The 13,691-nt window shown below is 51.5% G+C and overlaps 1 protein-coding gene across 7 annotated transcripts in view; it reads left to right on the forward strand.

Annotated features, from left to right (window-relative positions):
* The window catches only part of PGPEP1 (pyroglutamyl-peptidase I), a 29,727-nt gene extending 16,731 nt beyond the window's left edge, over positions 1-12,996 (forward strand). For 3 of the 7 annotated variants that reach the window (XM_032170143.2, XM_032170145.2, XM_058425438.1), the window contains 2 exons: positions 323-555; positions 6,466-12,857. In XM_032170143.2, coding sequence (XP_032026034.1) covers positions 323-555; positions 6,466-6,658 — 426 coding nt within the window. In that variant the 3' untranslated portion in view covers positions 6,659-12,857. Of the gene's footprint in view, positions 1-322; positions 556-6,465 lie in introns of all 7 variants that reach the window. The other 4 variants (XM_032170144.2, XM_032170148.2, XM_032170147.2 and 1 more) reach the window with 4 other exon arrangements.
* Positions 12,997-13,691: the final 695 nt, after the last annotated feature.

The raw sequence follows: 13,691 nt of genomic DNA on the forward strand, positions 1-13,691 counted from the left end.
GTTGGCATTTTAACACCTGCATAGTAGCTCATTATTTATTGAACTAACTCCGCCGGATGGCTAGTTAGCTTGTTTGCAGTATTTGATTTCGATAACAAGAACAGGTGCAGTGAACAGCCTTTCATGTTTCAAATTCTTGCCTGTCTTACATGGCATACTTTTTTCCAAGAGTGACTGCAGGGTCTATTCTAGCAGCAAGAGGTCAGAAACAACACAACCCCAGGCAGAGCCCATTAAGGATGCTGCCTTTTCCCTGGCCTCAGGGGACCCCTCCGAGTCCCATGGGCAGGCCATGTTAAATCCTGCCCCTGTCTGTGTGCAGCTGGTGGTGCACGTGGGGGTGTCAGGCATGGCGACCACAGTCACACTGGAGAAATGTGGACACAACAAGGGCTACAAGGGGCTGGACAACTGCCGCTTCTGCCCCGGCTCCCAGTGCTGCGTGGAGGACGGGCCTGAAAGCATTGATTCCATCATCGACATGGATGCTGTGTGCAAGCGAGTCACCACGTTGGGCCTGGATGTGTCAGTGACCATCTCGCAGGATGCTGGCAGGTAGGGCCCTGTGGGGTGGGGGTGAGTGGGGATTTCCTTCTTCCACCCACTGAGCCTGGTGTAGAACAAGCCAAGCGTGTTGACCTTGGCCTCTTTGGACCAAGCACTCAGTGTATACTAGGCACAGAGCCAAGTATTTGTACGTAGCAGGTGCCGTTGGTTCTGCTCCTGGGACTCATGGATCTGCCCACTTCTCCCCACCATCACAGTCCCCACCAAGGCCCCCAGCATCTCCCACCTGGATGCTGCCCCAGCCTCCACCTCAGTCTTCCTCCCTGCTGCCTCCACCCCAACCCAAGCAGTCAGTTTCTGTGTTAATTTCCTGGAGCTGTTATAACAAATACCCACAAACTGGGTGGTTTCATATAACAGAAATGTATTGTCTAACAGCCTTGGAAGTCAGAAGTCCAAGGTCAAGGTGGTAGCAGGGCTGGTTCCTTCTGGAGGTGCTGAGGGTGAATCTGTCCCAGGCCTCTCTCCTGCAGCTGGTGGCTGCCGGCCATCCTTGGCTTGTAGACACATCACTCCAGTCCCCACCCCTATCCTTACATCACCTTCTTCCCTTTGTGTGTGACCGTGTGGTCTTATTAGGACACCAGTCATTATATTTAGGATTCATCCTGATCCAGTATGACTTCTTTTTTTTTTTTTTTTTTTTTTTTTTTTTTGTTGGTGTTTTTTTTTTTTTTTCCCGCGTGGGGGGGAAGGATTTGGTGTCCACTCCACCACCACCCACTGGGTGCAAACTGTTTCCCTCTTTTTTTTTTTTTTTTTTTTTTTTTTTTTTTTTTGAGATGGAGTTTTGCTCTTGTTGCCCAGCCTGGAGTGCAATGGTGTGATCTCAGCTCACTGCAACCTCCACCTCTTGGGTTCAAGCGGTTCTCCTGCCCCAACCTCCCAAGTAGCTGGGATTATAGGCATGCACCACCACGCCCGGATAATTTTATATTTTTATTAGAGACAGGGTTTCTCCACGTTGGTCAGGCTGGTCTCAAACTCCCGACCTAAGGTGATCCACCCACCTCTGCCTCCCAAAGTGCTGGGATTACAGGTGTGAGTCACTGTGCCCAGCCGACCTCATCTTAATTTAACTAATTACATCTGCAAAGATCCTCTTTCCAAATAAGGTGACATTCTTATTTTTTGAGATGGAGTTTTGCTCTTGTTGCCCAGGCTGGAGTGCAATGGCGCAATCTCGGCTCACTGCAACCTCCGCCTCCTCGGTTCAAACAATTCTTCTGCTCCAGGCTACCAAGTAGCTGGGATTACAGGCATGCATCACCAGACCTAGCTAATTTTTTGTATTTTTAGTAGAGATGGGGTTTCACCATGTTGGTCAGGCTGGTCTCGAACTCCTGATCTCAGGTGATCCACCCTCCTCAGCCTCTCAAAGTGCTGGGATTATAGGCGTGAGCCACCAAACCTGGCCCAAATAAAGTCACATTCTGAGGTCCCAGGTGAACACGAATGTTGAGGGAGATGATTCAACCTATTGCAAAAGGTCTTTTATAAATTTAAATCAGGGCTAGGTGCAGTGACTCACGCCTATAATCCTAGCACTTTGGGAGGCCAAGGCAGGAGGATTGCTCGAGCCCAGGAGTTCAAGACCAGCCTGGGCAACATAAGGAGAGCCCATCTGAACAAATAAAAAAAAATAGCAGGCTGAGACAGGATTCCTTGAGCTTGGAGTTCGAGACTGCAGTGAGCTGTGATAGTGCCACTGCACTCCAGTCTCGGCAACAGAGCAAGACCCTGTTGGCTCTAAATAAATAAATGCATGTGTTCCGTTCCTAGACCTTCCCTATGGCTCCCATTGCACATAGAATAAAATTCCAACCCTGGCCCTTGGCCCACCTCTCCATCCCGCTCCACCTCTACTCACCCAGCATCCATTGCACTCCAGACACATAAACCAGCTTCCTCCTGCTCCTCAAACACACCAAGCTCACTCCAGCCTCAGGGCCTTTGCACGCCCTATGGCCTCTGCCCAAAACACCTTCCTCTGGGAACACCTCTTTCCAGTCTTTTTTTCTTTTTTTTTTTTTTTTTTTTGAGATGGAGTCTCGCTCTGTAGCACACAGGCTGGAGTGCATTGGTGCGATCTTGGCTCACTGCAACCTCCGCCTCTGACGTTCAAGTGATTCTCCTGCCTCAGCCTCCCAAGTAGCTGGGATTACAGGCGTGTGCCATCATTCCCGGCTAACTTTTGTATTTTTAGTAGAGGCGGGGTTTCGCTATATTGGCCACACCAGGGTGGTCTCGAACTCCCAACCTCAAGTGATCCACCCGCCACAGCTTCCCAAAGTGCTGGGATTATAGGCCTGAGCCACCATGCCTGGCCCTCTTTCCAGTCTTAATTCCAACACAAGTCACCTCCTTGTGACTTGTAGGCCTCTCCAACTCCCCAGACCAAGTTATACCCTCTCAGCACCAGCTTCCTCACTTTTCCCTAATCTGTGCACTTGTCCAACTCAAAGGTGGCTATTGGTCAATGCAGTTGAGTAACTGAAAGAAGGAATGCCTGGATTTACCGTCAGGATTTTTGTTTTTGGAGACAGGGTCTCGCTCTGTTGCCTAGGCCGGAGTCCAGTGGTATAATCACAGCTCACTGCAGCCTCCATCTCCTGGGATTAAGTGATCCCCTGCCTCAGCCTCCCGAGTAGCCGGGACTACAGATGCACACCACCACGTCCAGCTAATTTTTGTATTTTTTGTAGAGACAGAATCTTGCTACATTGCCCAGGCAGGTCTTGAATTCCTGGGCTCAAGTGATCCTTGTGCCTCGGCCTCCCAAAGTGCTGGGATTACAGGCAAAAGCCACCACGCACCACTGAGTTCTTTTTAAAGCTAACTTTTTTCTCTTTTTTAATTGAAAACGAATTGTTATTTAGTTGTTTATTTTGACAGGATCTCGTTCTGTAGCCCAGGCTGGAGTGCAGTGGCAAAATCACAGCTCACTGCAGCCTTGACTTTTTGGGCTTAGGTGATCCTCCCACCTCAGCCTCTCAGGTAGCACAACCAAACCCAGCTAATTTAGTTTTTATTTTTATTTTTTTTGAGACAGAGTCTTGCTCTGTCGCCCAAGCTGGAGCCAGGCTGCAGTATTGTGGCACAATCTTGGCTTGCTGCAACCTCCACCTCCCAGGTTCAAGCAATTCTCCTGCCTCAGCTTCCTGAGTAGCTGGGATTACAGGCACCCGCCACCACACTCAGCTAATTTTTGTATTTTTAGTAGAGATAGGGTTTTATCATGTTGGCCAGGCTGGTCTCGAACTCCTGACCTCAGGTGATTCGCCTGCCTCGGCCTCCCAAAGTGCTGGGATAACAGGCATGAGCCACCGCGCCTGGCCTAATTTTATTTTATTTTAGTTTTTTTGAGACTGCATCTAGCTTTGTCACCCACCCAGGCTGGAGTACAGTGGCTTAATCTTGTTGCACTGCAACCTCTACCTCCCGGGTCAAGTGATTCCCCTGCCTCAGCCTCCGGAGTAGGTGGGATTACAGGCACCCACCCCCACACCCAGCTAATTTTTGTATTTTTAGTAGAGATGGGGTTTCACCATGTTGCCCAGGCTGATGTTGAACTCCTGAGCTCAAGCAATATGTCCACCTTGGCCTCCCAAGGTGCTAGAATTACAGGTGTGAGCCTCTGCACCCAGCTCAATTTTTTTTTCAGACAGAGTTTCACTCTTGTTGCCCAGGCTGGAGTGCAATGGCACAATCTCAGCTCATTGCAACCTCTGCCTCCCAGGTTCAAGTGATTCTCCTGCCTCAGCCTCCCGAGTAGCTGGGACTACAGGCGCCTGCCACCACGCCCAGAAAATTTTTGTATTTTTAGTTGAGACGAGGTTTCACCATGTCGGCCAGGCTGGTGTTGAACTCCTGACCTCAGGTGATCCACCCACCTTGGCCTTACAAAGTACTGGGATTACAGGCGTAAGCCACCACGCCCGGCTGCCCAGCCCAATTTTTTTGTATTTTTGGTAGAGACAGGGTGTTGCAATGTTGCCCAGGCTGGTCTCGAACTCCTGGAGTCAAGGGATCCTCCCACTTCAGCCTCCCAAAGTGCTGGAACTACAGGTGTGAGCCACCATACCCAGCTTCCATCAGTCTCTTTATAAAATTAATTTTTAATCATAGGTAACTCTAGAACGTATCCTCATGTCTAATTGGGAAAAATTCTCATTCCCTCTCTTTTTCCATAGCGGTCCCTCTGATAAGGCAGACACGGAAACCATGAAGCTCCTACTGACTGACACGTTTCCATACATACACACATCACTTGGCCTGCTGCTTTACGATTTTGCCTTGTTTTGCTTTGCTTTTATGTGGATGGAGTCACACGGCGGAAGTCACACTTTACTGAGAATTCTCTTCCTCAGTTTTCATTTGTGAGCGTTCAACATGCATCTGGAGAGTTCTCCATTTTTTTCTGGCTGTGCCACATTCCTTGTAACGGCTTCATAGGATTCCATGGTGTGGATAAACCAGAGTTTACTAAGCCACTCCCTGTCAGTGGGCTTTAGGTTGCTTTCTGTTTTCCTGCTTTTATACATAATACGGTGGGGAGCATCCCTGTCTATACTTTCTTGTACCCTTGTGCAGATGGTTCCTGAGGGTAGATCTAAAAACTGGAAATAGGCCAGGTGTGGTGGCTCACGCCTGTAATCCCAGCACTTTGGGAGGCCGAGGCAGGCGAATCACTCAAGGTCAGGAGTTCAGACCAGCCTGGCCAACATGGTGAAACCCCGTCTCTACTAAAAATATAAAAACTAGCCAGACGTGCTGGCAGGCACCTGTAATCCCAGCTACTCGGGAGGCTGAGGCAGGAGAATCGCTTGAACCCGGGAGGCGGATGTTGGAGTGAGCCAAGATCACAACACTCCACTCCAACCTGGGCGACAGAGTATGACTCCGTCTCAAAAAAATAAATTAAAAACTGGAAATAGGGCCAGGCACAGTGGCTCACACCTGTAATCCCAGCACTTTGGGAGGCTGAGGCAGGTGGATCACTACAGGTCAGGAGTTTCAGACCAGCCTGGCCAGCATGGTGAAACCCTGTCTCTACAAAAAATACAAAAATTAGCCAGACGTGGTGTGGCCCACACCTGTAATCCCAGCTACTTGGGAGGCTGAAGCAGGAGAATCACTTGAGCCGAGGAGGCAGAAGTTGCACTGAGCTGAGATTGTGCCACTGCACTCCAACCTGGGCAATAGAGCAGACAGTCTCAAAAAAAAAAAAAAAAAAAAAAAGCCGGTGGTGGTGGTGCACACCTGTAGTCCCAGCTACTCAGGAGGGTGGGGTAGGAGGATCGCTGGAGGCCAGGAGTTTGAGGCTATAGGGAGCTGTGATTGCACCACTGCACTCCCAACTGGGTGACAGAGTGAGACCCTGTCTCAATAAACAAACAAAAAATGGAAATACCAGGTTGTAAAGTCTGGGTGATTATAATTTTACTAGCCTGACAAATTGCCTTCCACACGGGGACAACCAGCGTGCATTCCCACCAGCAACAGCTCACTTTGCCCATTTCACCACATGTGCCACAGCACTGGGAGTTATCAAGTTTTTTTATTTTTTTGTTTTAAGAGACAGGATCTCACTCTCTCACCCAGGCTGAGTGCAGTGGTGCAATCATGGCTCATTGTAGCCTTGACCTCCTGGGCTCAAGCAATCCTCCCACCTCAACCTCCTGAGTAGCTGGGACTACAGGCACGTGCCACCACCCCTGGTGATTTTTTTCATCTTTGCCAACCTGGGGAGGGAGGAGACTGTTATTCCATCTTGTGGGCTGCCGGCGAGGCTGGGGTCTTCCCTCAGGTTTGGATGGGTGCTGTCACCTTGGTCTACGGATTGCCCCTCTGACCCCGTTTTGGTCTCTCTCTTACCCGCCACGCCCTGTGGCTTAGATATCTCTGCGACTTTACCTACTACACCTCTCTGTACCAGAGTCACGGTCGATCAGCCTTCGTCCACGTGCCCCCACTGGGGAAGCCGTACAACGCGGACCAGCTGGGCAGGGCACTGAGAGCCATCATTGAGGAGATGCTGGGCCTCCTGGAGCAGTCAGAGGGCAAAATCAACTATTGCCACAAACACTGAGGGACGCTCAGGTCCCCTAAGACCTCATCCTGCTGGGGACCCCACGAGGGGACATCCACCCTCTGGGGTGTGGCCAGGAAAAGACAAGCTCTTCAGCTTGGGGATCTGATCTGGAAGAGAGGTTCTGATCTGCCCACCTCCTCTTCCTCCTTCTCCACAAAAGCTCCGGTTGATTGGAGGGAAGTGGTGAAAAATTTTTTTTCTCCCATTTTCCTCCCTGCATCTGGGGACACAGCTGCCGTGACCAGGGAGGCCAGCCTGGGAGGTCCAGATGCCCAGGGAGAATCTTGGTGTGGTGGATCCATGAGCTGCGATACCATGGCTGGGGCCACGTGTTCACCTGCTTTCCTGTCCGTTGGTGAAGGAATTTCAGAATTCACTTTATATCCAAGACTGGCTTTTACCAAATTTAAAAGCCTCTCAATGAGTCCTTGACCTTGAACTATGCTCAACAGCCTGGCCCTTTCTGGGGCCACCCTGGGATATGGCATTTTTTCTTTCTTTCTTTCTTTCTTCTCTCTTTTTTTTTCTAAAAAAAAAAACAATAGTGCTAGTTTGGGCACAGAGTAATTTATATTCCTTTTGGTTAAAATGCAGGCTTTTTAGCCAACAACAAAAGTGTCTTCCCCACCCCCCCACTCGCCCCCCGGGGTGAGGCTACTTTTGCCTCCTGCCCTGAAATTTGGACTTAAGATGCCATGTCTTGGCCGGGCGCAGTGGCTCATGCCTGTAATCCCAGCACTTTAGAAGGCCAGGGTGGGTGGATGACTTGAGATCAGGAGTTCAAGATTAGCTTGGCCAACATGGTGAAACCCCGCCTCTACTAAAAATACAAAAATTAGCCGGGCATGGTGATGCATGCCTGTAGTCCGAGCTACTTGGGAGGCTGAGGCTGGAGAATTGCTTGAACCTGGGAGGCAGAGGTTGCAGTGAGCTGAGATTGCACGGCTGCACTCCAGCCTGGGTGACAGAGCGAGACTCTGTCTCAAAACAATTGGACTTAAGATGGCATGTCTTTGTTTTAGGGCCAAAAATGAGGCCCCCTTGCTTAAGGCATGGGGTCCGTGGCCAGGCGACCGGTGGGACTGCTGCCCCAGATGTGGCCATGGGGGTCGTGGTCCTTTCAACACCGAGCTATGAGCTGTCGCCATGGAGACGAGGGCCACCTGTGGAAAGGCGGATTTTGTCTGCTTTTGACTTTTCTTTTTTAATATGTAAAACTCCACAGCAGCGGAAAACCCCCCACTTCTGGCCTGGAGCTTCAAGGTTTTGGTGCTGGGACGAGTTTGTTGTTTTCCTTAGCGGGGTGGCGCGGGGGGGCTCAAAACGGGGGCGCAGGGGCTGCAGTTGGTAGAGCTTTGCATGTCCTGGCATGTCTGAGCAGGAGGAATTCCGGGCGGCCAAGGGGTTTTATGTAGATTGCTTTTGGACACTCGCCCAGGAGTCAGGAGTTGATTTTTATCTCACTTCCTGGTAACCTTGAACTTAGCAGGCAGGGATGAGATGATGTAACCTTCCTCAGATGATGTAAGTTCAGCCAGATCTTGCTGCCCATTAGGGAGAGAGGATGACCCCCACAGTGAAACTAATTGAGTGAAATGCACGTTCTGGAAATCAGTTTCTATTTTGGCCTGGGGGAATGTGGCTATACTGCTTCCCTGAGTGTGACACAGTTGGAATCTAATCTTGTTGGTTTCCCAACATCTAGGTGTTTTTTTTTGTTTGTTTGTTTTTTGTTTTTTTTTTTTTGTGATAGGGTCTTGTTCTGTTGACCAGGCTGGAGTACAGTAGTGTGATCATGGGTCACTGCAGCCTCCACCTCCTGGGCTCAAGTGATCCTCCCATCTCAGCCTCCTGAGTAGCTGGGACTACAGGCATGCACCACCACACCTGGCTAACTTTTAAATTTTTTATACAGACAGGGTTTCGCCATGTTGCCCAGGTTGGTCTCGAACTCCTGGACTCAAACCGATCCTCCTTTCTCGGCCTCCCAAAGTGCTGGGATTACAGGCATGAGCCACTGCACCCAGCCCAGTTCTTTCTTAAAGCAGCTGAGAGTTTTGTTTTCTTCAGCGTTCACCTTCCTTGTCTCCAGTTCCGATGCTGGCAGTGGTTCCTACCTCTGTTGGGTTTCTAGATCGTTTGGGAATGGGGTTGATGGGTTTCTGTGAAACACATTCTCCAAGTCTTGGGCTTTCTCTGGAGGGGAAGGTGGATGCTGGCGGGTGACTTGCAGTGGGCGCCTGGCAGTGGGTGCCTGGCAGTGGGTGTGGACTGTGACTGGCAGGTGGAAATGAGTAGGGACACTATTGTTCCCTCCACGCCAGCCTTCTTTTTGCTGGAAATGCCCCCTCCACACCCCTGGTAGCTCTTGAGAAATCCAGAGTGTGGGAGACATCACTGCATCTGTCCCCCCAGCTTCTGTGAAGGGAAGCTGTGGCCTCTTTTGAATGTGGGGAACAACTGAAGACTCAGGGATCACCCAGAGGTCTGGTGGAAAACAACTTCAGGCTTCATCTTGCTCTATTCCTCCAAGGTCTGGTCCATGGGCCTCTGAGGAGAAAACAGGTCTAGCCAAGACAGGGGCAAAATGGGGAAGGGGGTGTGCCAGGCCTGAACTGAGCTAAGCACCTGCCCCGGGCTCCACACTTCTATCTTTCTTTTGTCTTCATTTCGCCTCTGTGTTTAAAGCACTGTGTGACATCGCTCCTTAGAGATATAACCTATTGTCTGCTCATTGTTGAGTGTGTGTGTCATCTTTGTGTTCTTGCAGTGGTTTCACATTTCCTTACCGAGTCAAGCCAGTATCCCATCCTTCCTCATAATGCACAACATTTGGCTCATTTTATTTTTCTCATTGTTATTTTTTATTTTTATTTTTTGAGACGGATTCTCACACTGTGACCTGGGCTAGAGTGCAATGGCATGATCTTGGCTCACTGCAACTCCACCTCCTGGGTTTACACAATTCTTCTGCCTCAGCCTCCCGAGTAGCTGGGATTACAGGTGCCCGTCACCACACCTGGCTAATTTTTGTATTTTTAGTAGAGATGCAGCTTCACCATGTTGGCCAGGCTGGTCTTGAAGTCCTGACCTCAGGTGATCCACCTGCCTTGGCCTCCCAAAGTGCTGGGATTACAGGTGTGAGCTACTGGGCGTGGCCCAGTTTTTTACAAATATTTTTCTTTTGGTGGAACTCATCTATGCACTCTCTGGTGTGTTTTTCCACCTTTGTTGGGTCTCGGCTTAAAATATCATGTGGGCTAGGTGTGGTTACTCACACCTGTAATCCTAGCACTTTGGGAGGCTGAGGCAGGAGAATCCCTTGAGCCCAGGAGTTCAAGACCGGCCTGGGCAACATGGCAAGAGACCCCACATCTACCAAAACATACAAAACTTAGCCGGACATGGTGGTGCATGCCTGTGGTCCCAGATACTCAGGAGGGTGAGGCAGGAGGATCACCTGTGCCTGGGAGGTTGAAGCCCCAGTGAGCCATGATCACACCACTGTAGTCCAGCCTGGTCGACAGAGCAAGACTCTGTCTCAAAAAAAAAAAAAAAAAAATCCTGATGCAAGCAGATGAGGACCAAGTCCCATTCCCTCTTGCCTCATTTTCAGAGCCTGGGGTAGGGGCTACAGGTGGCATAGGAAGGGTCTGCAAAGTGGGTGGGACTTGGCAGGTGTTGGGAAGAGGAATAGGGGTGGCAAGTGTCAATGGTGGAAAGACAGGCTGAGGAGTGTGGTGGGAAGGCTGGGAGAGAAAGGTGAGAAGTGATTGGGGGGGCTTCCCTGATGAGTCCTCATGGCGGGTGCTGAGGCGGGGAACAGGGGTGCAGGGACGGTGATCAGGGCACCTGGTGCCCTGACCAACTTGATGATGGCATCTCTTTTAAGATGCCCAAGTCTGTGCACTTTTATTCCTTTATTCGGCTCCTAGCATCCCCTCCCCACCCCAAAGAAGGTCAGTGGCATGTGTGTGGGGATGTAGCTCAAAAAAGAAATAAGATGGAGTGGAAAGGAAAGAAAGGAAGAAGCAGGAATTCAAGGTGGGTGGGCTGAGCTTGGGGCCACCTAGCCCACCTGCTCCAATCAAGGACCGGAACAAGCCTGAGGCCACTTGGAGCGGCAGGGCTGGGCAGGGACAGGGGGTGGAGGCCGAAATCACAGCTTCCCCATCAGACCAGATGTGTGGAGGAAGTGTCCCAGATGGCAGTAGTTTCTCGGCCAGGAGGGGAATCTTGGAGATGGTTCATGTCTGTGATCCCAGTGCTTTGGGAGGCTGAGGTGGGAGGATTGCTTGAGCCCGGGAGTTCGAAACCAGCCCTGGGCAACATGGCGAGACCCCATCTCTACAGAAATTTTTTTAAAAAATTAGCCAGTTGTGGTGTCATGCACCTGTAGTCCCAGCTACTTGGGAGGCTGAGTTGGGAGGCTTATCTGAGCCCGGGAGGTGGAGGCTGCAATGAGCCGTGATTACACTACTGCACCCCAGCCTGGGCAACAGAGCAAGACCCTGTCTCAAAATTAAGAAAAAAAAAAAGGGCCAGGTGCACTGGCTCACGCCTGTTATCCCAGCACTTTGGGAGGCCAAGGCGGGCTGATCGCTTGAGGCCAGGAGTTTGGGACCAGCCTGGCCAACACAGCAAAACCCCATCTCTACTAAAAATACAAAAATTAGTCAAGAGTGGGTGGTGCGCGCCTGTAATCCCAGCTACCTGGGAGGCTGAGACAGGAGAATTGCTTGAACCTGGGAGGCGGAGGTTGCAGTGGTGTGAGATCGTGCCACTGCATTCCAGACTGGGCGACATAGCAAGACTCTGTCTCAAAAAAAAAAAAAAAAAAACCCTGCTCTGCTTTTCTGCTCGTTGCTGGCATAGAAACATCTAGAACAGAAAGTATCCATTCTGGGGCAGATGGGAGAGCTGGAAAAGTAGATTCAAGATGCCTTTTAGTCTTGGAAGTTTCTTCCAGGAAGCAAGACCAGCTGGTATGTTTACACCTGCACTCCAGTGCCCTGGGGAGGTGACCAGGTGGAGGGGGATGGCTCATGGAAATCTGCCCCGCACAGCCAGCCCCCTTTTGGCTGCCACTGTCTAGACCGTTGGCCTTTGACCTCTCTGCCTCTTGTGGCGTCTGAACCTAGACGTCCCTTTTGGAGAGAGCCGGACAAAGCCCTATTCTCCGCAGCCCCAGCCTCTATCCTGAGGCCTCTGGGAGCCGCGTGATCCTGCGGCCAGCGTGGGGTGCTGATGATGGTCGAGGAGGCAGGCCTTTGCCAGGTTGCCCCATGCAGGCGCCCGTCCTCAGCATCCTAACTTGAGGGGCAGGAGAGGCCTTTGTTCTTATAATCCGGATTAAATTTCCCTTCCCCGGGCCAAGTGCCTCATGAGGGCCCAGGGCTGCTGGTTGGGAGGGAAAGCGTCCCCGTTTTTGCAGTGAGGAGGCAGGCCGAGGGCTGGGGTTCCATTTAGACCCTTGGCAGAATGGCTGTTGGAGAGGCAGGCGCTGCCCAGTGCCCACGTCTGGAAAGCTAATTCCCGGGTGGACGCTGAACATACCTGCTGAGAGACTCTGTCCCCTGGTTTCCAGGACAGTTGTCACAAGCTGAGTGGTGGAGGACTCTCAGGCCTTGAGGGACCCAGTCCCACCCCAAACTGCTCCCCCTCCTCCAAATTCCCTTTCTCCTCCTGTTCTTTCTCCCCGCTATGCCTCCCCCCGGTTACCCACAGAAGTGCCTGCCTCTCCAGCGCTCACAGAACACACAAAAAGGGACAGGAATTGGTCACTGGGTGGTGGCCCTGGCTCCTGACGATCCAGACCAGGGTCTGGCCCAAGCCATTCACAGAGGTGGGGTCTGGGGCCTGGGGGTTTTTGTGTCCTGACACTGTCTCAAGGAGATCCCATATAGGGATTTGAATTAGGCTTTCTGCTTGCTAAGGCCTGTGGCATCTGAGCCTGGCTGAGGGCCGGGCAAGCCTCCCCTGAGCCTTTGGAAGCCGAGTTCACTCTCTGCCTGCCCAGGGGAGCACCGGCTTGGTTCTGGGGGCTCCTCTAACATCTCAGGTTTTTATCTTGTCTTAAATTTCTCTCTAGGAAAAAACTCTTCCCTGCCAAAGGTGACTGTGTTTTCTGCCACCAAAGGAGGGTCTGGTCCCTCCAGGCTCAGCGTGGCTTGTCCCTGACTCCCCCCTAGAACTTTTGCCAGTGCCTTTTCTGAAACTCCTGTGTCCTGGACCCCCCAGGCGGAGAAGGATATGCTGGATTCTGCCTGAGGCTGGGCTCTAGGAGACCCCAAATTTGACACCACAGAAAGCAAATAAAACACTTGAAATACACATACATTTCCTGTGTGTTCTTGTGTGGGGCTGGAGTTCACCTGGGTGCCCGGGGATAGAGGGGACCCCGTGTCACTGGGTTTCCATTCTCGGTGGTGCTGGGCCCAGGGCAGCTGGTGACCGTGTGCTGAGTGAGTGAGGGGGTGGAATTCTGCCCCGAGTGGTCTCCTTCCTCAAAATCAGAGGCCTGGCCGAGCGCAGTGGCTCACACCTGGAATCCCAGCACTTTGGGAGGCCGAGGTGGGTGAATCACCTGAGGTCAGGAGTTCCAGACCAGCCTGGCCAACATGGCGAAACCCCGTCTCTACTAAAAATATAAAAATTAGCCGGGTGTAGTGGCACGTGCCTGTAATCCCAGCTACTCAGGAGGCTGAGGCAGCAGAATTACTTGAACCCAGGAGGCGGAGGTCGCAGTGAGCCAAGATCGCACCACTGCACTCCAGCCTGGGCAACAGTGTGAGGCTCAGTCTCAAAAAACAACAACAAACCACGGACCTTTGTTCCAACACACAGGGAGGTTGAGGAACTTGCCTGTGGTAACACAGGCACTGGGATCTGAGCGATGATCTGCATCAACCTCCAGGGCATAGAAAATCCCCGTCATGGCTGGGCGCGGAGGCTCATGCCTGTAATCCGAGCACTTTGGGAGGCTGAGGCGGGTGGATCACCTGAGGTCAGGAGTTCAAGACCAGCCTGA

Source organism: Hylobates moloch, unplaced genomic scaffold, assembly GCF_009828535.3.
Source record: "Hylobates moloch isolate HMO894 unplaced genomic scaffold, HMol_V3 SCAFFOLD_12, whole genome shotgun sequence".
NCBI lineage: Eukaryota > Metazoa > Chordata > Mammalia > Primates > Hylobatidae > Hylobates > Hylobates moloch.